This window comes from Mesoplodon bidens, assembly GCF_964165515.1.
Source record: "Mesoplodon bidens genome assembly, chromosome: 20".
In the NCBI taxonomy this organism is placed as follows: Eukaryota; Metazoa; Chordata; class Mammalia; order Artiodactyla; family Ziphiidae; genus Mesoplodon; species Mesoplodon bidens.
The window spans coordinates 8,782,710-8,806,863 of record NC_138181.1 but is presented as its reverse complement, the minus strand read 5'-3'; the positions used below and the strand labels follow the sequence as shown (position 1 = coordinate 8,806,863).

The 24,154-nt window shown below is 42.2% G+C and overlaps 1 protein-coding gene across 1 annotated transcript; it reads left to right on the top strand.

The window, feature by feature from the left end:
- The first annotated feature begins 1,777 nt into the window (after positions 1-1,777).
- VDAC3 (voltage dependent anion channel 3) lies at positions 1,778-14,406 on the top strand. The gene is made up of 9 exons (XM_081221201.1): positions 1,778-1,934; positions 4,307-4,375; positions 5,190-5,239; positions 8,138-8,290; positions 9,132-9,184; positions 10,267-10,494; positions 11,693-11,843; positions 12,670-12,727; positions 13,879-14,406. The coding sequence occupies exons 2-9, from the start codon at positions 4,309-4,311 to the stop codon at positions 13,968-13,970; spliced, it is 852 nt and encodes a 283-aa protein (XP_081077327.1). The 5' UTR covers positions 1,778-1,934; positions 4,307-4,308; the 3' UTR covers positions 13,971-14,406.
- Positions 14,407-24,154: the final 9,748 nt, after the last annotated feature.

Below are 24,154 nucleotides of genomic sequence, written 5' to 3'. Positions count from 1 at the left end.
TCTGATATCCGTATGTATGTGAATAAACGTAGTTTTGCCTGTACAGCTTTTAATCACTTATAGCATATTAATTTTCATCTGTGTTATTAACTAATGAACATTTTCCATATGCCAGGTAGATTGTTACGTGCTCTGGATACATTATTTTCTTTACATTATTTTCTTTACTTCTTTACTGTTTCACAGATGTAGAAACAGAGGCATAGAGAGGTTAAGTTGCTCGCCAAACACCACGGAGTTGGCAGATGTGAGATACAAACCCAGCCTCTTTTGACTACAAAGCTCATTTTGTTTAGCCTACTAAGTTCTATTGCTTTGCTGATGACATTTATCATCTTCTGCCTCATTCGGCAGGTATTTGTCCAAATCTTACATTATGAGTCCTTTGGGAGCATTTATCTTATCTCTTATTAGCCTGAAATGCCTTACACACAGCAGGGAAATAATCTTTGCCTCTTGATTCAAGCAGCAATCTGGTACCAGGAACTGAATATCAAAGACTTTGTGGGGGTTTTTTCTTCCCAACTTTTTATTTTGAAAAATTGTAAACTTATCGGAAAGTTTCAAGAATAATGCAACAAACATCCACATATGCTCCACCTAGCTACACCAATTGTTAACACTTCGCATGTTTTTTCCCTTGACCATTTGAGAGTTAGTTGCAGACACATGCTATTTCACTCCTAAATACTTCAGCAGGTATGTCCTAAACACCAGGCCATTTCTGCATAATCAAGGTATAATCATGACTCTCAGAAAATTTTACACGTTACAATACTACTATAGTCGACATTCAAGTTTTCTCAGTTGACCCAAGAATGATCCTCAACAGATGCTTTTTGTTTTTTGATCCTGGGTGCAATTTAGGATCACATTGCTCTTGGAGTCATATGTTTGTCTCCTTTAATCTAGAACACTAGCCTTTTTCTTAATATTTCATGAAATTTACATTTACGAAGAGACCAGGTGGTTGTTTTGCAGAATGTCCCTCAATTTGGATTGTCCCTCAATCTGACTGTTTCCTTGTGAATAGAGAGAAGTCACTTTTTTGGCAAGAATGAGCACGTGGTGTCAGTCTGTACCATCCCTGGTGATGTCAAGTTTGATCACTCGGTTGAGGGTGACTTCTTTAATGTGAAGGTACCCTTTTCTCTTCACTAAGTAACCTGTGGGATGACACTTTGGAACTGTATGAATATCCTCAACCGTCCAGCATCTACTGATGAATTTTGCTTGAATCAGTTACTGGTGGCTCCAAGTGGTGATTTCCTATTTCTATAATTTCTTCTACACTTATGAGCTGCAGTTCGTCTCTGAAGGAGAGCTCTCCCGCCTCCATCTCCTCTCTGCCTTTGAATTATCATTTACCCTGTGTCATCTTGAATAAGTCACGTCACTTACCCCCTCGGGACTTATTTTTCTCATCCGTAAGATGAGATGACCTAAGGGCCACATTCTTGAATTTTAGTCACCCTGAGACGAAATCCCCATACAGGTCTGCCAGGCATCCGCCAGAGAAGGAGACGCCGGGGTCGGCTGTGCCAGGATCCACTGCGGAGTGGTTGGTACCGCCGCATCCGCCGCCACGGCCCCTCCCCTGGCAACGGTAACTAGTAGCCTACGCGTCCTCTCGCGAGAGCGGGCCCCTCGCGGACAAAGGTGCGGTCCCCCGGCCTGCGCGCCCCACGTCAACCCCCGCCCCTCCCTGCGCGCCGGGCCCTGCCGCGCACGCGCGTACTCGGACGGTTGGAGATGTAGGTCCGACCCCGGCGCGACACTCCGGCGCAGCCGCGACGCGGAGCTCGGGGCGCGCAGGCGCCGCGGGCGTGGGGCCGCGCAGGCGCGGACGGCGTTGCTCTGAAGAAGACCTTCTTCGGTGCCCTGGCGGAGCGGGCGCGCCCTCCTGGCTGAGCGGACAGGTCCTCCCGTCGGAGGTAAGGCGAGCCGGGGCCGCGGGCCGGCGGCCGGGCGGGGGCGGGGCAGCGACCGGCAGGGCCCTGCGGGAGGAAGGGCCGCCTAACGGGGCGTGGGCCCGCGGGCGGGGTCGGCGGGTACCGGCCTCTCGGGTGATGGACCGCCGCGCCGCCACCTGCTCGCGCCCGCCTGGCCCCCAGGACTCTCCGGGCGCCAGGCCGGACGGGAGGTTGGTTTCGAGGGAAGTCGGGTCCTCGAACCCCGAACCCACCCCCGCCCCCGGCTTCCTCCCCGGCATTGGAGTCCAGCATCAGGGGGGCTCTTCCACTCCCTGCCGCCGAGGAGAGGATGCTGAATGTGCACCTTCAAGGGGCGAGGCGAGCTGACGGTCCCGTTAGTAATCCTGTGAAGCTGGGTTATAACTAACCCGCCACCCCCCGACTGCGGCTCCTGCAACCCCTGCAACCCCGGTGCGCTGTGCGTGCCCACGGACAAGTGCATTTGTAGTCATGGAAATGTGCGGAACGTGACGTCTCCGGGGCTTCTCGAGTTTTTGCTTGATCATACCAGCAGTGCACTTCCCATCAGGACCCTGGGCCTGAAAAAGTAAGCTTGAACTAGGCAAAATTGAGGTCCAACCCCCTACACGACTTTTGCAAAGTGTCGTTTTGAAAAAGAAGCAAGATGCTAAAAGACTGTAATGGGTCCCTGGATGGATGTTTCTAAACATTTAAGTGTATCTTTTCTCTTGTCGGTAGAGAAAAAAAACAGACTGTAAAACCTTAACATTTCTATTTGAATACGTAGTGCCTGCGTTTTAGACTGAACTTCGGGAAACATTTCAACAGATACCGGCATCGGTTGTGGTCATAAAGAGTAATATCAGATTGCAGTTGGCAATGTGTAAAAAGCCAAAAATTGATCCTTTGAACACAAAGGACTGAATTGTAAATCAATTGCTCTGGGAGTGAACTATGAAACCTTGTGGCTTAGAACAAAGCTTTACGATGCTATGAGTCAGTACATTTATCTCCTCTCACCTTTAGGCTTTCTTCTTAACTTTATATATATTTTAATACTCTGTTCTCTTAACATATCCTAATATCTGTCATGGTTGACAGGTTTAGGTTAAGGGACAAATTTTAAGTGAATTCACAATTACGAAGTGCACTATAAAGTGTGTGTAGTGTTCAGGTGTGGTGGAATAGGCAGAAACTTATCAGGCCAGACTAAGAGCTCGGCCAAATAGAAGTAAATACCTTCGGTTGTGTAGGTGGTTCAGGGGCTAGCTGGTGCTCTGGATGTTTCTGGTGTAGTACTGGGGCCACTGGGGTTGCTTGAGGTGGTTCTACGACCTGTTGGATGTGGCTTTTGAGGCTACTGCAGGAAGAGGTTTCCCGTGGTGCACAGGGCAAAGGAGTGGTATGTCCAGCAGTGTCGATAGGCCTGAGATTTTGACGTGAGGGTCATCTTGGCAGTAGAAAGGCTGGCTGAATACTAAGTAGGCAAGATGAAAAGTCAAGCCCCTTGGGTTTTGAAGGCTGTAACTGTAGAGTGTATACTGATTTGGGGGAGCAGACTGCTGCAGGTAGACCCTGTCCTATATCTGGTTACTAGGTAAGATTATAGCACTTTATTTTAAGAAGAGTTTTGAGAGAGGGCATACTCTGGGTGAATACATTTCAATTAGTGTGGTAATTCTTAAGAACTGAATGTCAGAGCGGCAAAAACGGTAACCCCGAAGATGTTTAATTGCATCTGTTTTACAGATCCTCAGAAAATTTACCTTGACACCTTACACAGCTCTTTGCCTTTATAACAACCCAAGAAATGTTTTTCTAATGTACATTTTTGCATATTTTTAAAAAGTAAAAGTCCAGGGCTTCCCTGGTGGCGCAGTGGTTGAGAGTCCGCCTGCCGATGCAGGGGACACGGGTTCGTGCCCCTATCCCGGAAGATCCCACATGCCGCGCAGCGGCTGGGCCCGCGAGCCATGGCCGCGGAGCCTGTGTGTCCGGAGCCTGTGCTCCGCAACGGGAGAGGCCACAGCAGTGAGAGGCCCGCGTACAGCAAAAAAAAAAAAAAAAAAGTAAAAGTCCAGTTTAACAGAGCATCTCCTTCAGCCTGGGAGAAATTTCTTTTCTTTGCAGTGCAATCAGAAAGATGATCTTTGTGAATCTCATGAAAAACCCTTTTATCCTCTAGCATTCTGGAAAGCTCTTTTTAAAGGAGCAGCATGCTTTCTCTCAACTTGGCTAGCATTAGGGCATAAGCATTAAAGACGCAAAGGAAGAAAAAATTGTATACCTCTTCTCACAGAACTAAACAGCTGAACTGTGAATAACTACTAAATAGTTACTTTTATTCCCTTGTCCTCATTTTTCTTTATAAGATATGTGTAACACACCGACTTACTGTGACCTAGGAAAGGCTGCCAAGGATGTCTTCAACAAAGGATATGGTAAGTATGCTATTGTGAATTGCCAATTTGGGGGTAAGCATTAGTACTGAATGCCTACTATATGGGAGATACTGTGCTTAGTAAAATGAGGTTAAGTCAGCATTAATCTATTTTACAAGATTTAAGGGGATCACCATTAGCAGGTTACTAGACTTCTGTTTTTAGAGGTAGAGTCCCACAGGCATTAAAAGCTGTTGTGTACATTAACACATGCATAGCATTTGCATATTTAATATCATCTGTCAGGTGAAATCATATAAATCTGTAATATGTGTGCCTCCTTTGGTTAGCCCTGGGGACAGCTAACGTATGGGGTGTAGTTTTCCTCCTCCAAATAATGGCAGTATTTTCACGAGGGTGAAGACACAGCTTTTGACTTCTTTGGAGGAACATGCAGTGTTTGAAAGCAAGTGGACATTTATTTTTAGTTTTAAAAATTTAGTCTTTACATTTAAAATTTTTTGTGCTGTACACATTTGATTTTTTATTAACTAGTAATGTTAATTATATATTTTAAGCTTGTATATATATACATAACTTCTAATAATTTTGGTTCTTAAAATAGTACATATTCCTTTCATCCATTTGTTTTTTTAACTTACATTTTCATAATATGTCATTATTTTGAGGGACTTAGAAATTAAACTTAAGTTATTTTGTTATAATTCAGTTCCTTGTGGAACTCTCACCTAACAAGAATACTGAGTATTTTCCATATGGAATGTACTATGGACTATTTTCATAATTTCTAAGTTGCAAAGACTGGAGTGCATGTCACATTTTGTACATTAATTTTTTGTGTGTGTGTGTCTAGGATTTGGCATGGTGAAAATGGATCTGAGAACCAAGTCATGTAGTGGAGTGGTAAGTACTTAATATATATATATATATATATTTTTTTTTTTTTCAGTTAAATAATTAATTAATTTTATTTTCGGCTGCGTTGGGTCTTTGTTGCTGCACGTGGGTTTCTCTAGTTGTGGCAAGCAGGGGCTGCTCTTCGTCGTGGTGCACGGACTCCTCATCGCGGTGGCTTCTCTTGTTGCGGAGCACGGGCTCTAGGTGCATGGGCTTCAGTAGTTGTGGCGCATGGGCTCAGTAGTTGTGGCTCACAGGCTCTAGAGCGCAGGCTCAGTAGTTGTGGTGCACGGGCCTAGTTGCTCTGCGGCATGTGGGATCTTCCCGGACCAGGGATCAAACCCGTGTCCCCTGCATTGGCAGGCGGATTCTCAGCCACTGCACCACCAGGGAAGCCCCTTAATATATTTTTAATAGATGTAGCATAATTAACTTAAAGGAACCTGTTTAAAAATCATTGTTTAGTCAAGTTACTTGAAACGACATACTTTTGGTGCTATGCTGTCTTCCCTACAGCTTTGTCCTGCTCACATTTCAGTGAGCTGCTCAGCCACTTGAGCTCAAGGACAGTCAGGTTGAATTTGGAGGGAGACCCTTTGTGTTTGTCACAATAAGAGTATTCTGAGTCTTATTCTCAGAAGATACAGAATATATGTATACATATGTATGTATATATATATATATTTTTTGACCCATGCGATATCTTTATACTTTCATGAATATGTGTATGGACACTAAAATCTTTGCTTCCCTTGTATTGGGTTCATGCAAATTTTGTTGCCCTTTTGCAAAAACAAATTAATTTTAGTCTCTGTCCCTTCATGATTAGTTGAAACAAATGTAGAAATGCATGTAGAAGACTAGTCTACAGTTTTTATTAATGTTCATAAAGTCTTTTTTACTGGAAGTTAAGAATATGGTAAAGGATATATCAGTGTATTATCAAAGCATCACTAACCAGAGCTTTCTTTAAGTAAGTCTCAGCAAATAGATCAACTTTACCTTCACCTTATTCTCTGATTTCTCTTTATTGGCTGCATCTTTTTTGTTTGGTATTTACCTATTCAAACCAGCACAAATTTTATTTCTGGATATAATGATTAAATTAGAAGGGCAAGAAGCATGTGGAGTGTTTATGGTCCTTTGTCTTATGTTTCGTATAGTCCTGGTTTGTCACTATGATTCTTTCCCTGGGTTTTCTAGCAGTAAATAAATACGTATGCAGCTACCTTACTAGGATTGGATTTTGTTATATTGTCTATTAAAATAGAAAAGTTATACTCATTTTGATTAGTACTTCAGAATTTGCTCAAGGTAGGTTTGTGTTGCAAAAATCAACAACTAAAATTTTATCTCCCTTTCATGCTGCTGTTGTGTGTGAATATTCATTCAGATGGTAAGAAAAACAGTATATTTGTGTGCTTGTTTTTATGGTTGCTCTTGTTCTCTGGTACTGATTGAGGGTAAATTTCATCCACTGCTCCAAATTTTCTCGATCGTATCTTGGTATTTTTATGATATGCCATCTATAACAGTCACATTTTCATGATTGTTTTGTTGCATACTAGCATTTAATGCAGAACCGTAGATGTTATGTGCATGTTATAAATATATTTTGCACTGTTTGAGCTAATTATGAAATTAGACAAAAACTGAAGCAATTGTGAGCCTGGAACTCAACTTAGGAAAATTCTAGCCTTTTCTTTGAGATTTGTACCTCTGGCATTTTAGATTTTTGACAGAGCTTCAGACTAAGAAATGATGATGAGAAAGAAATATAGACTAAATACTCTTTTACCTTTATTTTTTGCACCAAAATTAAGGTTTATATTTGCTATACTTGCAAGTTTATGAAAGGTAAATGTGAAAAATGGAACACTAGGTAGCTGGATCTACTAAAAGAAAGTGATGTAAACTATTAAACATGACTAGCATTTTATCGTGTTTTACCAAGGCCTTGCCCTTAGTGTGCAGTGTGATATTCTCTTTGAAAACTTTCTGCGTGGTGTAGATAAACAGATCACAGTTTCCCAGTTGTTTCATCGGCCTGTAGAACGAGCGTTAGGGGGCAGGGTTGGTGGGGTTTCATTACTGTTGGCAATATTTCAGAAATGTTCTTTAAAAACAGGGCCAATCAGAAACGTTTTTTTCTTGACAGTTCATAGATTGACAGTGACAGGTGTTGACTGTTTGCTTCCCCTAGAAGGAGATCTATTTCTAATTGCTTATTGTCATACGACTGAGGGACACCTAACTGGGAGGAGGATATATTTTAAGGCATTCATAGTAACTATTTGACAGGGAAGAAGGATAAGTTACAACATTCCATTTTCTTGTGAAAAATGGGTACTTTCAATTGAAATTGTTTATGCTGATAGTCTTACGGATAGTTTTGTGGACAAAAGCAATAAAGTTTTTATAACAGTGCGAATGTACTTAATGCCAGTGAACTGTACACATAAAAATGGTTAAAATGGTAAATTTTGTGTTAAGTGTATTTCACCACAATAAAAATAAGGCTTTTTAATGCATTAAAGTTCTGGCCCTATTAAAAGGGGGGCAGTCTAGGGCTTCTAGTGTTTGGGGATTTTTAAGGACTTTAAAGTTAACTAATAGTTCGAAAGGCATGATAGAGAACTGGTAGTCTTTACATATTTAAGATTCAGTAGTTTTGTCTTTGTAGAAAAGGCGTTTATTTTCAGTAAAGATATTTTTCTTTTAAAAGAGAGATTCCCATTTAGTAAGAGAGTATATGGCACAGAAATATCAGTAAGAGAGGTGGAGTAATGGGAAAAGTGGTGAAAAGTGAGTTGTGTTGGTTTCTGCCACATTGAACATTACTTGCTGGAATGAATATTTTCTATCTGATGAGCTGATTTTAAAGTAATTATTTTTTCTTACCAGGAATTTTGTACTTCTGGTCATGCTTACACTGATACAGGGAAAGCATCAGGCAACCTAGAGACCAAATACAAGATTTGTGACTATGGACTGACCTTCACCCAGAAGTGGAACACAGACAATACTCTTGGGACAGAAATCTCTTTGGAGAATAAGGTAAGAGAGCGTTGGAACTTATTTGTAGGGTAAAGTTATCTTGGGGATAAAATGATGAACAAATCCCCAAGATATAATTTGAGATCTTGAGCCCTGTCTAGTTTTCGTATTTTTTCTCTGCATGTGGCCTTCTTCGGTATGTTTTATGTTTCTAGAAAGTAAGCTTTTGTTGCTACGTACATAATTATGATATCTTTTGTTCTGACCAGTTCTAAAATACTTACTGTTACACAGCTGAGCCTCTCCTGAGTAGACCAAGCTATTTGTAGTGATCTAATTTAATTTTGTTTTGTAATCATTGCAAAATTGACTCCACAGAAAAGTGTTTCTAAAATTCTTTAATGTTTTCAAAGAGAAAATCTTTCAGCAGTTATTTGTCAAGTGCCTGCTACATTCAGGGCACTATTTTTTGAAGTATGTTTATTTGCACATTACCATATATAGATAATGCATATGTATGTATAGCTGAATAAATTACTTAGGTTGGCTTGTTAAATGTCCAGTTATAATAATTTCAAGAGAGTATCACAGTTATTTTGTTGTATTGGGATTTTGTGGTTTTGTACTCTAGTTTACATTATTGGCTATAACTGGATTTGACCTGTATGTTTTAGCCTTTTTTTGGGTGAGAGAATCATGATGAAGCCTGGGGGTGAGGGGAGTGGGATAGGGGGCAGGGAAGGAAGAAGAGGCAATTTATTAAATCATTTAATATTTGGCTTTCTTTAATGACTTTCTTATTTGTTAGAGAGGAAGTGAGAGAAAACTTTAGAATTGGTTTTTCAAGTCAAGAAAAGAATTAAAAATTGCTGATTGTTAATTTGAACTCTTTATTTTTCAGTTGGCTGAAGGGTTGAAACTGACTCTTGATACCATATTTGTACCGAACACAGGGTAATTATCCCAACCCCATTTTCTGAAATGGTCTTGTGGCTTGAAGGGATAGAGAGGTCTAGGGCAGGGAGCTGCAGGAGGAGCTCTGGAGGTGAGGGGCACTGAGACCTGTGTGTGCAGGAGGGAGGGAGGGACCCTCCCTGAGGACACTCCCTATGTGACACTCAAAGAGGCACATAGTAGAAAAAATTTAGGAGCTAGAGGGGTCTGAGACGAGATATTTTTTAAGCTGTCCTGAAGATTCATGGATGTGATGTCTTGCTGAGAAGTTAACATCTTAAGAGGAGTGTAGTCTCCTGGCACCAGAACACTGCAAAGAATAGTTCCACTTACTTGATTTCTTAGCCTTTATAAATCCCCCAACTTCTCTGACTCAGTTTTTTCATCTGAAAAATGGGGATTATGTTGTTTCCCACCTGCCTCTCTCTAAAGGACAGGCGCTCGACGGAGGCCACGTGGCATTTCTCCTCCACTGTAACAGCAGGCGCGTCCTTCCTGCTACACACCTGTGTTGTCTGCAGGACAAGCGCAGGACTACTAAGAACTGATTTCGTGTCTTCAGTATTGTCCTTCAAAAATGTACACTTCTGTTCCATCCATCTAACATTGTCCAGGGAGAAAACACTGGCCTAAGGAAAATAAATATGCTTATTAAAAAAAAAAGTACACTTCTCTCTATGACAGGTTAATAGTTTAGAAGTCTGTCGGGTGTTACCTTTTGTAGCATTTGGAAACATTTAAAGAAATTTGGTTTCTTGTTATGTCTGTATACATACACATTCAGATTATTAATTTGGTACTGAAATATCTTACACCTTTTTATACTTACGCTTTCATGAAATTAATCATGAAATACCCTATCATTTGAACTTACAGTGAGGAATAGGTAAAAAATAGTATATATATTTCTAATCCTAACGAAATTACATTTGTAGAGCTGTCATTTGAAACATTTTTACTGTATATGTGCCACCTGCCAAAACAGTATTTACATTATGGGAGAGGAGGGATCTTACCCTAAAGATTTCTGGACAGCAGTGAAAACTTGTACTGTTTTCATTTTTTTTTTTTTTTTTTTACAGAAAGAAGAGTGGGAAATTGAAGGCCTCCTATAAACGGGATTGTTTCAGTGTTGGCAGTAATGTTGATATAGATTTTTCTGGACCAACCATCTATGGCTGGGCTGTGTTGGCCATTGAAGGTTGGCTTGCTGGCTATCAGATGAGTTTTGACACAGCCAAATCCAAACTGTCACAGAATAATTTCGCCCTGGGTTACAAGGCTGCAGACTTCCAGCTGCACACTCACGTGTGAGTGTTCATAGTTCAGAGTTCCTCCTTTAGTGCCGGCACAGTTGCCCAGAAGGATGGTAGCCATTAGCATGAGGAGAAGGTTGGAAGGGGTGGTGCTGGCATGACGTCATGCCTTGGTGGACATCCAGCCTCACTGCGCCGCTCGTAGTCGGCAAAGCACTGCAGAGTTAGTGCACTTGGCGCTGGTGCTGTGCCGCTGGCAGTTGCTGGCCTCTGAGCCTGTACCCCAGCCACTGGGATGGAGAGAGCCCGGGGCAGGTAGAAGGGATCCTTTGGAGGCGTTCCTGCTTCCTCCGGTTCCCTGTTCATCTTGTCAGTTTCTAGAAGCAGGTCTGTTAGGATCATGAGCAACCCCCTAATTGATCTGAGCGTCCTGGAGCATCCCCGGTGTAATTCTCTGGAGGTTTTCAGGTACCCTGGTCAGAACCCAGTTACCTGGGTTGTATTCAGAAGTCCTCAGAGCAGTCCTGGGTTCAAGTCTTAGGCTGTTGGTTACATGAATTTGAACTTTTAAACTGTATTTTATGTCTTGGCCTACTGGGCACTGCTGCTGTCCCAGGAAGAAAAGCGTCAGCTCTGTGTTTTTGAAGTGTTGCAGATTGCTTTCCACTAGACACTCTATTCCACTTACGGTGACTAAAATAAAGTCACTAGTGGTGTAGAAAGAGGCATTGAAATTGATGAAACAGTATTATGAAAACTCAGGAACTGACTGCTGAGGTGCTCTGAAGCAATACGTCGCGTACTTCCCTGGGGCCATGCACTGTAGCTATTGTCTGGAGGGTGCTCTCTAATGCTAAGGTTGTGTTTCGAGTGAAATCCAGAATTGGCTTGTACTACTATATATTATTGTTCGCAGAATCTTTATATAACCCTACTTTGGAGTTTCTGAGTACTGTGAACATCTCAGAGACATACAGTTCATACTTCCTTGAGGTGTCTGCCTTTGTGCACAATTGAATTGTGTCTAAGAAATTCATGTCATGTGGAGGAGCCAAGTAAATGAGTCAGATGTTACTGTGCTTTAATTAGGTGGCTATAAATCACATAAGCGGTTTGTTGGGAAGTCAGCTCTGCTAGAAGTCTGCTGAAGTCTGTAGCTGTAAAAGAAGACCCTGACTTAGGTAGTCTTAGACGTTGTTTCCATGTTGTAACAAACTAGATACTAATGACTTTCCTTGTGCTGTGAACACAGGAATGACGGCACGGAGTTCGGAGGCTCGATCTACCAGCGGGTGAACGAGAAGGTCGAGACGTCAGTAAGCCTCGCGTGGACGGCCGGCAGCAACAACACCCGCTTCGGCATCGCCGCCAAGTACAAGCTGGACTGTAGAACTTCCCTATGTGTAAGAACGGGCTGCAGATCGGGTCTGCTCTTAGGGTTTCGTCTGAGTCGTAAATGGATGCTGTGATGTGGTCGTAGTTGGCATGTTCTTTATCAACTTCGAGCTACTCACTGTGTAGTGAAAAGAGTACACACCTGAAGTCAGGAACTGTGGGTTCTAATCTTAGTCCCTCCTGTATTTGTCGTCCGGCCTTCTAAAGTCCTTTTATCTCTTTGGCCTCAACATTTTCTGATCTATAAGTTCCTGGGTTTCGGTGACTATTCCTGTTGTCATTGGTAATTCTTGTTAATAACACGAAGTGAGCTCTTAGATCTCAGGTCCTGTGCTAAGACTTTATGTGTATTATCTCATTTCACCCTCACAACTACTCTATTTGGTGAGCAGTATTACCCTCAGCCGCATTTTATAGCTGAGGGAGCTGAGACTTAGAGAGGTCAGGTAACTTGCCCAAGGTCACACAGTAAGAGACAGTGCCAAGATTTGATCCCAGATCTGTCTGTCACCAGAGTTCATGCTCTTACCACTGTCGGAGGTTGTAAAACTGGTAACTCAAAAGAATTCCGTTCACAGGAGGGGTGTGTGGCTGCACAGTGTTTTAAAATTTTGCTCGAGGCCTTTAAGCATGCATTCTCAAGGTCCCCTCTGTCCCCTACTGACTTCTTAAAAGATTCATCTTTTATTAATTAGGTTTTCAGTTTTACTAATTCTGGATTGGTCCTAAGGTGTTTCAGCTTTGGAAATCTGATGCATGGAGTGGTTGTGTTGGACTTACATACTATGAAATTGATTGTTTTCTAACTGTTTCTATTTCATCTCCTAATCTTAGGCTAAAGTGAATAATGCCAGCCTGATTGGACTGGGTTATACTCAGACCCTTCGACCAGGTGAGTAAAGGAGTGAATAACTATGGGCTTGGGGTAGAAGGTGATTGAGGAATAATGAAAATAACCTGCAGACAACCTGCAATCACTTTAGGTTGATTCAGACCGTCTTGTAACATTTGGTTGTTCGAAGTAAAACAGATTAAGCACTTTTGTTTAAAAAAGTATTTTTGTACAGTAAGTTCCCTACATATAAATGAGTTCCATTCCAAGAGCGCATTTGTAAGTCCAGTTTGTTCATAAGTCCAACAGAGTTAGCCTAGGTACCCAGCTAACACAATCAGCTATAGCACTGTACTGTAATAGGTTTATAATACTTTTCACACAAATAATACATAAAAAAACGAGCACAACAAATAAAACATGTTTAGTCTCACAGTACAGTGCCCTGAAAAGCACAGTAGTCCAGTACAACAGCTGGCACACAGGGGCTGGCATCGAGTGGACAGGCAAGAAGAGTTACTGACTGGAGGAGGGAGAGGAGGTGGGAGATGGTAGAGTTGAAGGGTCATCAGCAATAGGAGACGGACGGCAAGCGGCCATTTCCCTCATGGCTGACGGTGATGGCACAGGTTCTGGCTCCTTGCTGGATTCAATTCTGTCTACCCTCTTGAAGAAATGATCTAGTGATGTCTGGGTAGTACTGTACCAGCTACATCACCACTGCTTTTATGCTTGCTTCTGGACATGCTGGGCTTGAAATAGAGATACCGAACTACTGTATTCTATACTGTACAGTAAAGCACACAAAAGCACAACCACTTGTAGAGGATGCACACATGTGACAATGTACGCCAGACACATGAACTAACTTACATGACTGGACATGTGAACACACGTTCGCATCTTTGAAAGTTCACAACTTGGAGGTTTGTGTATAGGGGACTTACTGTATTCCTGATAATAACTTGGTTACTGTGGCTTGTGAGTTTGGTTGATCACTCATCATTCTTAACCCAGAACTCCAAATAAAGTGTGCCATGACTGTGCTTTACAGATCAGGTGGCTGTGGGTACCCTGGCATCGAGTTAGTAACAGAGGTAATCTCATAGCCAGCTGTAACCCATGCCGTTGACTCCGCCCGTTGTTTCTAGGAAATGCAGATCTGATCGTAATGCTTGTTACAAGTGATTGTGGTGTTTGCTTCCTCCTAGGAGTGAAACTGACCCTGTCAGCTCTGATCGACGGCAAGAACTTCAGTGCAGGAGGGCACAAGGTCGGGCTGGGGTTTGAGCTGGAAGCTTAATGTGCTCGTGAATAAAGCATCAGCTCTGTCCTTGGAGGGGAAGAGAAAGGAACCCACTATGTTTTGGCCTTAAAATTCTTCTGTGGAATTTCAAAAGTGTGAACTTTTTATTCTTCCAAAGAATTGTAATCCTCCTCACACAGAAGCCTAGATATCGAGTCCAGCCTAAGGGAGGTGTGCCTGAAGGCATGCCCGGAAGTTGTCATGTCCGTGCCACATTTCAGTTCAGTTCCGCGGTGTTATTTTCAGTGTGTTGCTCAGCGACATTGTAGTGTCATGTTACAAAGGAGATGACCCGACCCTCCAGCTGTCCATCACGTCCTGCATGTCCCACACCACTTTTTCATGACCTTGTAATATATAGGTCTCCGCGGTAGTGGAATCTTTCGTTTTGCGTCAGAATAAATAAAATGAACCCATCACATTTGGAACATAATTGCTCATCTCACTTGCCAGTGCTGGTTTCTTATATTTGGTGTGACTGATGTTGCTGTGGAAAACGCTCATCCGTGGGATTTGTGTCTGAATCATCTGTGCTGCCGCCCGTCCCCGCCACCCTTGTTTACCGCCCTCCTGCTGCTCTTCTGCGGTCAGGCCGAGCTGTCAAACCGTGCGTTTTGTTCTGGGGGGTTAGAAGCACATCTGCCGAGGTCCTTGCTACCTGTTGCAGTGTGAGAGACTGTATCCTGTTGGTAGTTTGTAAAGCTGCTGAGGGAGAGTGAGCGTGTGAGTGGATGAAAAGAGGGCAAAGGGAAGAGTACAATTGGGGGAAATGCTGCCCGGGAGAGGCTGGTGGGCGGGGCCCCAGCTGGATGGGGCGCATCCGTGGCCCGCCCGGGCATCAGGACAGTGCTTTTGATGACTAGATCTAGAAGAATGATGGCCAGAGGATGGAAATAGCAGTTGAGAAAAGAAACGAGCAGACTATCGTGTCTTCAGGGCTTACTGGTAAATCGTCGCTCTATGAGTAGAGCTCCTTTTGAAAAAAAAATTTTTTTTTAACAAAATATGTGCCGGTTGCTACAGATTCAGTCAGTGTGGACATAAATAAAAGTGAAAATTCCCATTCCTCTCTCCAGTCCCTCTTTCTTCCACTGCCACTAACAGTTTGACATATGTCCTTGGGATATTTTTCAGTGTCTTTAGAGATTATATAAATATCTATCTATCTATATAAAATGTTAAAATGCATATCTTGTCTTGCAACATACTTATAAAGTTAACAGCAGAGTCCTCTTTCTGTTTGTATAAATATGCCTCATATTTTTTATTTTTATACTTTTGTATAAATGTGGCATTTATTTATTCCCCTTTTTCCTGTATCCAGTCTGCTTTACAAAGAGTGCTGCGTTGAATATCTTTGTCCGTTTATCTTTGTCCACTTCCGTGAGTATTCCCGTGGCAGCACTACCCAGTAGAACTTGCTGTGGTGATGAAAATGAGGTATGTCTGCACTGTCCCACACGGCAGCCACTAGCCACGCAAAGCTGTTGAGCGCTTGAAATGTAAGTAGGTCAGTGGAAGAACTCAGTTTTTAATTCTATTTCATTTAAATTACTTTAAAAATTGAATAGCCACATGTATTGTAGGGGCTGTCATATGAGAGGTGCAGGTCTACAGGATCGGTTTCTGGAAGTGAGATTGCTGAGTCATAGGTTGTGCACATTCGATAAGTAGTACAAAATCGCCCTTCAGAAATTCTGTACCAATCTGTGTTTCTACCAGTGGTGGTGAAGAGGTACCCCTTTCCCCGTATCCACAATAACGCCGAATGTCATCAGACGTCAAGATGTTTACCAGTTTTAGAGGTGAAAAATGATACCTTGCTTTAATTGCATCTCCCTAATGGCCAGTGAGATGGAGCTATTTTCATATGTTTACTAATCATTTATAATTCTCTGATTTGCCTATTCAAGTTCCTTGCTCAGCTTCCAGATGAGTCATCTTAAAAACAACTGGACACGATTGCTTTTGGAAAATTGCAGTGCTGCAAGGTATTTCCCTACCACCACCAAAGATCACCTTTACTAGAATCCAAATTCCAACCACCACTTCTTATGTCAGAAGATATCTGCGATACCAGCCACATGATACAGTTTTATCTTCTCACTGTCTTTGTGGGTTGAGCCACCATTACAGGAGATTAAATATAACAGAAAAGGAAAAGGGAATGAGGGGCGTAAACGACAAATTCATTCTGTGTTGTTGACACCTGTACCTTCCAGGGAGAACTCTGTGCAGACTGAACGGGGATGGGATGCTGAGCTGGGCTGGCGGCCGCGCCGGGAGCTCCTCGGGTTAGAGGGGTGTGGCTGTGGACGTGTCTCTTCAGTGTGGTGGTGTTTAGGGGCGGTGGACGGAACTGATGGGGCTGGGGCATGAGGAGGTGCAAGGAAATGCTGCTGAGATGCTCCCCTAATTAACTGCTTCGTTACTTACCTGATGAGGTTGGTTGTACTTGCGGCCTGAGTTAGATGGGAAGGAGATTGCTGTAGGTCGGTGCTTTATCCTTCTCCCTTTTAAGTGACGTGTTCTCACAGAGCTAAAGAGCCATACTTGGGGTTGATCCAGTAACCCAGACGTGAACGTAGGGACGTGAAGTTCAGCCTTTATTCCGCAGTTTTACTGACTCATATCGCTGGCTGGGCTGTGTTCTGAGTACCCTCGTCATTACATTGTAGCAGAAAGGAAAGCACATTTCTTGAGCTTCTGTGCCAGGCCCTGTCCTGGTCACCTACGTGACGTAATCCGCTGGCTGCTCGCACAAACAGCTTGGCGTGCAGTCGCCCGGGAGAGGAAGCCATGCCAGGGGTCCTGGGACAGAGGTCTTCCTTGTGGTTTCTCATGTGGAAATTCTCACTACTAGCTCTCCTTCCCTGTAAAATGCACCTGAGCAGTTCCCCTCTCTGCTGCCGCCCCCGTCTCTCCAGCTTAGCCTTGTAACTCCTGTGGCCACTCATTTATTTGATCTTATTTAATTTGAAAAACGGATCCATTCAGGACCCTGCTGGGATCCTCATTCTTGAGCCTTACCCTCAAGGTAGCTTATTTGCCCTTCAGTGCAGCCTGGGAGCAGAGAACCAACATTCTGGTTTAGACACATCTTATGTCAGGTGGTTCTTTGATTCGGTGGCTCCGTGCCTGGGAATTTGCCTTAAGGAAACCATCAGAGATGCACACAGATGGATGTCCATGGTTTCTCACTGCAGTGTTCTTTATAATAGAGACAAATTGATCACTGTGCAAATGGGGGTGATGAAAGGAACAGGGGATGATGGTATGTCTCTCCAGTAAGTGGAATATTACTCAGCCATCAAGAATCATGTGTTTGAGGAGTAAGGATCGTTGAGGATTGTTCACAATGTTACACAGAGAAAGCGAGGTGAAAAACTAATCTCAGTTTTATTTAAGAAAAATGTTTATGCAAAGATAGGAGAAAATACTCCAGAATATTAATGTTCATTACCTCAGGAAGGTGGAATCATAACTAATTTTTATTTGTTTTATGTTTTACTACAATTTTTCTGGTTTTCTAAAGTGAATTTCTTATTTCTGTAACCAGGGGCAAGCTCTCCTAATCAATGTTATTGTGAAAAAGGCAGAGGGCTCCTCGCGGGCCACAGCAGGCAGCGTATCTGGCAGTGGTGAGTGCGTTCAGGGCTCAGCAGAGGACGCGCCCCCCGGTCCCAGGGTCCGTGAGGCTGGCCATCAGCCAAGGCAAGAAACACCAGTGGTTCCTGCTTGCTCCCCTTGGGAAAGTTACCCAGACAGAGACATTGAGCAAAGTGTTCATGTTGCTCGTGGTGAGAAACTAATAGGCATGAGGTTTTTACTGGATTTTGTAAGAAGAGATGAAAGTTCACACACCTTACTTTAAATATTAATTCCCTCTGCAAGAGACTGTGCATCGCTAATCCATCATCATAGTCTGAGCATAACTGCTCAAAGGGCAGAGGACAGTCAATGTCCTGAAGCTTCATTTAGTTACTGAGTGTCTGTGCTTGGAAGCTCACTGCCAACTTGGCCAGGCTCAGGTTCTAGAACCTGGGACAGAAGGAGCCCTGAGAGAGAGAGCCGGGGCTGTTTGTGGGCCACCCCGCTGTGTTCTCTGCACGCACATGCACGTGGAGCCCCCCTTCCCTTTAAGCCTGCACTCTGTGTGCTCTTGGGTCAGTTCCCAAGTAGTGGGATTGCTGGGTCATATGGTAGTTCTATTTTTAGTTTTGGTTTTTTTTTTTTACATCTTTATTGGAGTATAACTGCTCAACAATGGTGTGTTAGTTTCTGCTTTATAACAAAGTGAATCAGTTATACATATGTTCCCATATCCCCTCCCTCTTGCGTCTCCCTCCCACCCTGCCTATCCTACCCCTCCAGGAGGTCACAAAGCACCGAGATGATCTCCCTGTGCTATGCGGCTGCTTCCCACTAGCTATCTACCTTACGTTTGGTACTGTATATATGTCCATGCCTTTCTCTCACTTTGTCACAGCTTACCCTTCCCCCTCCCCATATCCTCAAGTCCATTCTCTAGTAGGTCTGTGTCTTTATTCATGTTTTACCCCTAGGTTCTTCATGGCATTTTTTCCCCTTAAATTCCATATATATGTGTTAGCATACAGTATTTGTCTTTCTCTTTCTGACTTACTTCACTCTGTATGACAGACTCCAGGTCTATCCACCTCATTACAAATAGCTCAATTTCGTTTCTTTTTATGGCTGAGTAATATTCCATTGTATATATGTGCCATATCTTCTTTATCCATTCATCCGATGATGGACACTTAGGTTGTTTCCATCTCCGGGCTATTGTAAATAGGGCTGCAACGAACATTTTGGTACCTGACTCTTTTTGAATTAATGGTTTTCTTACGGTATATGCCCAGTAGTGGGATTGCTGGGTCATATGGTAGTTCTATTTGTAGTTTTTTAAGGAACCTCCATACTGTTCTCCATAGTGGCTGTACCAATTCACATTCCCACCAGCAGTGCAAGAGTGTTCCCTTTTTTCCACACCCTCTCCAGCATTTATTTCTAGATTTTTTGATGATGGCCATTCTGACTGGTGTGAGATGCTATCTCATTGTAGTTTTGATTTGCATTTCTCTAATGATTAAAGATGTTGAGTATTATTTCATGTGTTTGTTGGCAGTCTGTATATCTTCTGTGGAGAAATGTCTATTTAGGTCTTCTGCCCATTTTTGGATTGGGTTGTTTCTTTTTTTGTTATTGAGCTGCATGAGCTGCTTATAAATTTTGGAGATTAATCCTTTGTCAGTTGCTTCATTTGCAAATATTTTCTCCCATTCTGAGGGCTGTCTTTTCCTCTTGTTTATGGTTTCCTTTGCTGTGCAAAAGCTTTTAAGTTTCATTAGGTCCCATGTGTTTATTTTTGTCTTTATTTTCATTTCTCTAGGAGGTGGGTCAAAAAGGATCTTGCTGTGATTTATGTCATAGAGTGTTGTGCCTATGTGTTCCTCTAAGAGTTTGATAGTGTCTGGCCTTACATTTAGGTCTTTAATCCATTTTGAGCTTATGTTTGTGTATGGTGTTAGGGAGTGATCTAATCTCATACTTTTACATGTCCTTGTCCAGTTTTCCCAGCACCACTTATTGAAGAGGCTGTCCTTTCTCCACTGTACATTCCTGCCTCCTTTATCAAAGATAAGGTGACCATATGTGCGTGGGTTTATCTCTGGGCTTTCTATCCTGTTCCATTGATCTGTCTTTCTGTTTTTGTGCCAGTACCATACTGTCTTGATTACTGTAGCTTTGTAGTATAGTCCGAAGTCAGGGAGCCTGATTCCTCCAGCTCCATTTTTCATTCTCAAGATTGCTTTGGCTATTCGGGGTCTTTTGTGTTTCCATACAAATTGTGAAATTTTTTGTTCTAGTTCTGTGAAAAATGCCAGTGGTAGTTTGATAGGGATTGCATTGAATCTGTAGATTGCTTTGGGTAGTAGAGTCATTTTCACAATGTTGAGTCTTCCAATCCAAGAACATGGTATATCTCTCCATCTATTTGTATCATCTTTAGTTTCTTTCATCAGTGTCTTATAATTTTCTGCATACAGGTCTTTTGTCTCCTTAGGTAGGTTTATTCCTATATATTTTATTCTTTTTGTTGCAGTGGTAAATGGGAGTGTTTTCTTGATTTCACTTTCATATTTTCATCATTAGTATATAGGAAGGCCAGAGATTGCTCTGCATTAATTTTGTATCCTGCTACTTTACCAAATTCATTGATTAGCTCTAGTAGTTTTCTAGTAGCATCTTTAGGATTCTCTGTGTATAGTATCATGTCATCTGCAAACAGTGACAGCTTTACTTCTTCTTTTCCGATTTGGATTCCTTTTATTTCCTTTTCTTCTGTGATTGCTGTGGCTAAAACTTCCAAAACTAAGTTGAATAAGAGTGGTGAGAGTGGGCAACCTTGTCTTGTTCCTGATCTTAGTGGAAATGGTTTCAGTTTTTCACCACTGAGGACGATGTTGGCTATGGGTTTGTCATATATGGCCTTTATTATGTTGAGGAAAGTTCCCTCTATGCCTACTTTCTGCAGGGTTTTTATCATAAATGGGTGTTGAATTTTGTCGAAAGCTTTCTCTGCATCTATTGAGATGATCATATGGTTTTTCTCCTTCAATTTGTTACTATGGTGTATCACATTGATTGATTTGCGTATATTGAAGAATCCTTGCATTCCTGGAATAAACCCTGCTTGATCATGGTGTATGATCCTTTTAATGTGCTGTTGGATTCTGTTTGCTAGTATTTTGTTGAGGATTTTTGCATCTATGTTCATCAGTGATATTGGCCTGTAGTTTTCTTTCTTTGTGACATCCTTGTCTGGTTTTGGTATCAAGGTGATGGTGGCCTCGTAGAATGAGTTTGGGAGTGTTCCTCCCTCCGCTATATTTTGGAAGAGTTTGAGAAGGATAGGTGTTAGCTCTTCTCTAAATGTTTGATAGAATTTGCCTGTGAAGCCATCTGGTCCTGGGCTTTTGTTTGTTGGAAGATTTTATCACAGTTTCAATTGCAGTGCTTGTGATTGGTCTGTTCATATTTTCTATTTCTTCCTGATTCAGTCTTGGCAGGTTGTGCATTTCTAAGAATTTGGCCATTTCTTCCAGGTTGTCCATTTTATTGGCATATAGTTGCTTGTAGTAATCTCTCATGATCCTTTGTATTTCTGCAGTGTCAGTTGTTACTTCTCCTTTTTCATTTCTAATTCTATTGATTTGAGTCTTCTCCCTTTTTTTCTTGATGAGTCTGGCTAATGGTTTATCAATTTTGTTTATCTTCTCAAAGAACCAGCTTTTAGTTTTATTGATCTTTGCTCTTGTTTCCTTCATTTCTTTTTTTTTTTTTTTTTTTTTTTTTTTTTGCTGTACGTGGGCCTCTCACTGTTGTGGCCTCTCCCGTTGCGGAGCACAGGCTCCGGACGCGCAGGCTCAGCGGCCATGGCTCACGGGCCTAGCCGCTCCGCGGCATGTGGGATCTTCCCGGACCGGGGCACGAACCCGTGTCCCCTGCACCGGCAGGCGGACTCTCAACCACTGCGCCACCAGGGAAGCCCCCTTCATTTCTTTTTCATTTATTTCTGATCTGATTTTTATGATTTCTTTCCTTCTGCTAACTTGGGGGTGTTTTTGTTCTTCTTTCGCTAATTGCTTTAGGTGCAAGGTTAGGTTGTTTATTCGAGATGTTTCCTGTTTCTTAAGGTGGGATTGTACTGCTATAAACTTCCCTCTTAGAACTGCTTTTGCTGCATCCCATAGGTTTTGGGTCGTCGTGTCTCCATTGTCATTTGTTTCTAGGTATTTTTTGATTTCCTCTTTGATTTCTTCAATGATCACTTCGTTATTAAGTAGTGTATTGTTTAGCCTCCATGTGTTTGTATTTTTTACAGATCTTTTCCTGTAATTGATATCTAGTCTCATAGCGTTGTGGTTGGAAAAGATACTTGATACAATTTCAATTTTCTTAAATTTACCAAGGCTTGATTTGTGACCCAAGATATGATCTATCCTGGAGAATGTTCCATGAGCACTTGAGAAAAATGTGTATTCTGTTGTTTTTGGATGGAATGTCCTATAAATATCAGTTAAGTCCATCTTGTTTAATGTATCATTTAAAGCTTGTGTTTCCTTATTTATTTTCATTTTGGATGATCTGTCCATTGGTGAAAGTGGGGTGTTAAGGTCCCCTACTATGAATGTGTTACTGTCGATTTCCCCTTTTATGGCTGTTAGTATTAGCCTTATGTATTGAGGTGCTCCTATGTTGGGTGCATAAATATTTACAATTGTTATATCTTCTTCTTGGATCGATCCCTTGATCATTATGTAGTGTCCTTCTTTGTCTCTTCTAGTAGTCTTTATTTTAAAGTCTGTTTTGTCTGATATGAGAATTGCTGCTCCTGCTTTCTTTTGGTTTCTACATTTGCATGGAATATCTTTTTCCATCCCCTTACTTTCAGTCTGTATGTGTCTCTAGGTCTGAAGTGTGTCTCTTGTAGACAGAATATATATAGGTCTTGTTTTTGTATCCATTCAGCCAATCTGTGTCTTTTGGTGGGAGCATTTAGTCCATTTACATTTAAGGTAATTATCAATATGTATGGTCCTATTCCCATTTTCTTAATTGTTTTGGGTTCGTTATTGTAGGTCTTTTCCTTCTGTTGTGTTTCTTGCCTACAGAAGTTCCTTTAGCATTTGTTGTAAAGCTGGTTTGGTGGTGCTGAACTCTCTCAGCTTTTGCTTGTCTGTAAACGTTTTAATTTCTCCATCAAATCTGAATGAGATCCTTGCTGGGTAGAGTAATCTTGGTTGCAGGTTTTTCTCCTTCATCACTTTAAGTATGTCCTGCCATTCCCTTCTGGCTTGCAGAGTTTCTGCTGAAAGATCAGCTGTCAACCTTATGGGGATTCCCTTGTGTGTTATTTGTTGTTTTTCCCTTGCTGCTTTTAATATGTTTTCTTTGTATTTAATTTTTGACAGTTTGATTAATATGTGTCTTGGCGTATTTCTCCTTGGATTTATTCTGTATGGGACTCTCTGTGCCTCCTGGACTTGATTAACTATTTCCTCTCCCATATTAGGGAAGTTTTCAACTATAATCTCTTCAAATACTTTCTTATTCCCTTTCTTTTTCTCTTCTTCTTCTGGAACCCGTATAATTTGAATGTTGGTGCGTTTAATGTTGTCCCAGAGGTCTCTGAGACTGTCCTCAGTTCTTTTCATTCTTTTTTCTCTATTCTGCTCTGCAGTAGTTATTTCCACTATTTTGTCTTCCACGTCTCTTATCCGTTCTTCTGCCTCAGTTATTCTATTGATCCCATCTAGAGTTTTAATTTCATTTATTGTGTTGTTCATCATTGCTTGTTTCATCTTTAGTTCTTCTAGGTCCTTGTTAACTGTTTCTTGCATTTTGTCTATTCTATTTCCAAGATTTTGGATCATCTTTACTATCATTATTCTGAGTTCTTTTTCAGGTAGACTGCCTATTTCCTCTTCATTTATTAGGTCTGGTGGGTTTTTATCTTGCTCCTTCACCTGCTGTGTGTTTTTCTGCCTTCTCATTTTGCTTATCTTACTGTGTTTGGGGTCTCCTTTTTGCAGGCTGCAGTTCGTAGTTCCCGTTGTTTTTGGTGTCTGTCCCCAGTGGCTAAGGTTGGTTCAATGGGTTGTGTAGGCCTCCTGGTGGAGGGGACTAGTGCCTGTGTTCTGGTGGATGAGGCTGGATCTTGTCTTTCTGGTGGGCAGGTCCACGTCTGGTGGTGTGTTTTGGGGTGTCTGTGGACTTTTTATGATTTTAGGCAGCCTGTCTGCTAATGGGTGGCGTTGTGTTCCTGTCTTGCTAGTTGTTTGGCATAAGGTGTCCAGCACTGTAGCTTGCTGGTCGTTGAGTGAAGCTGGGTGTTGGTGTTGAGATGGAGATCTCTGGAAGATTTTCGCCATTTGATATTATGTGGAGCTGGGAGGTCTCTTGTGGACCAGTGTCCTGAAGTTGGCTCTCCCACCTCAGAGGCACAGCACTGACTCCTGGCTGCAGCACCAAGAGCCTTTCATCCACACGGCTCCTCAGTTTGGGATGATTCGTTGTCTATTCATGTATTCCACAGATGCAGGGTACATCAAGTTGATTGTGGAGCTTTAATCCACTGTTTCTGAGGATGCTGG

Coding starts and splice junctions, on each gene's coding strand:
- VDAC3 (XM_081221201.1), top strand. CDS start 4,309: ATGTGTAACACACCGACTTACTGTGACCTAGGAAAGGCTGCCAAGGAT. Junction 8,291..9,131: donor AAATCTCTTTGGAGAATAAG/GTAAGAGAGCGT, acceptor TTTATTTTTCAG/TTGGCTGAAGGGTTGAAACT. Junction 10,495..11,692: donor TTCCAGCTGCACACTCACGT/GTGAGTGTTCAT, acceptor CTGTGAACACAG/GAATGACGGCACGGAGTTCG.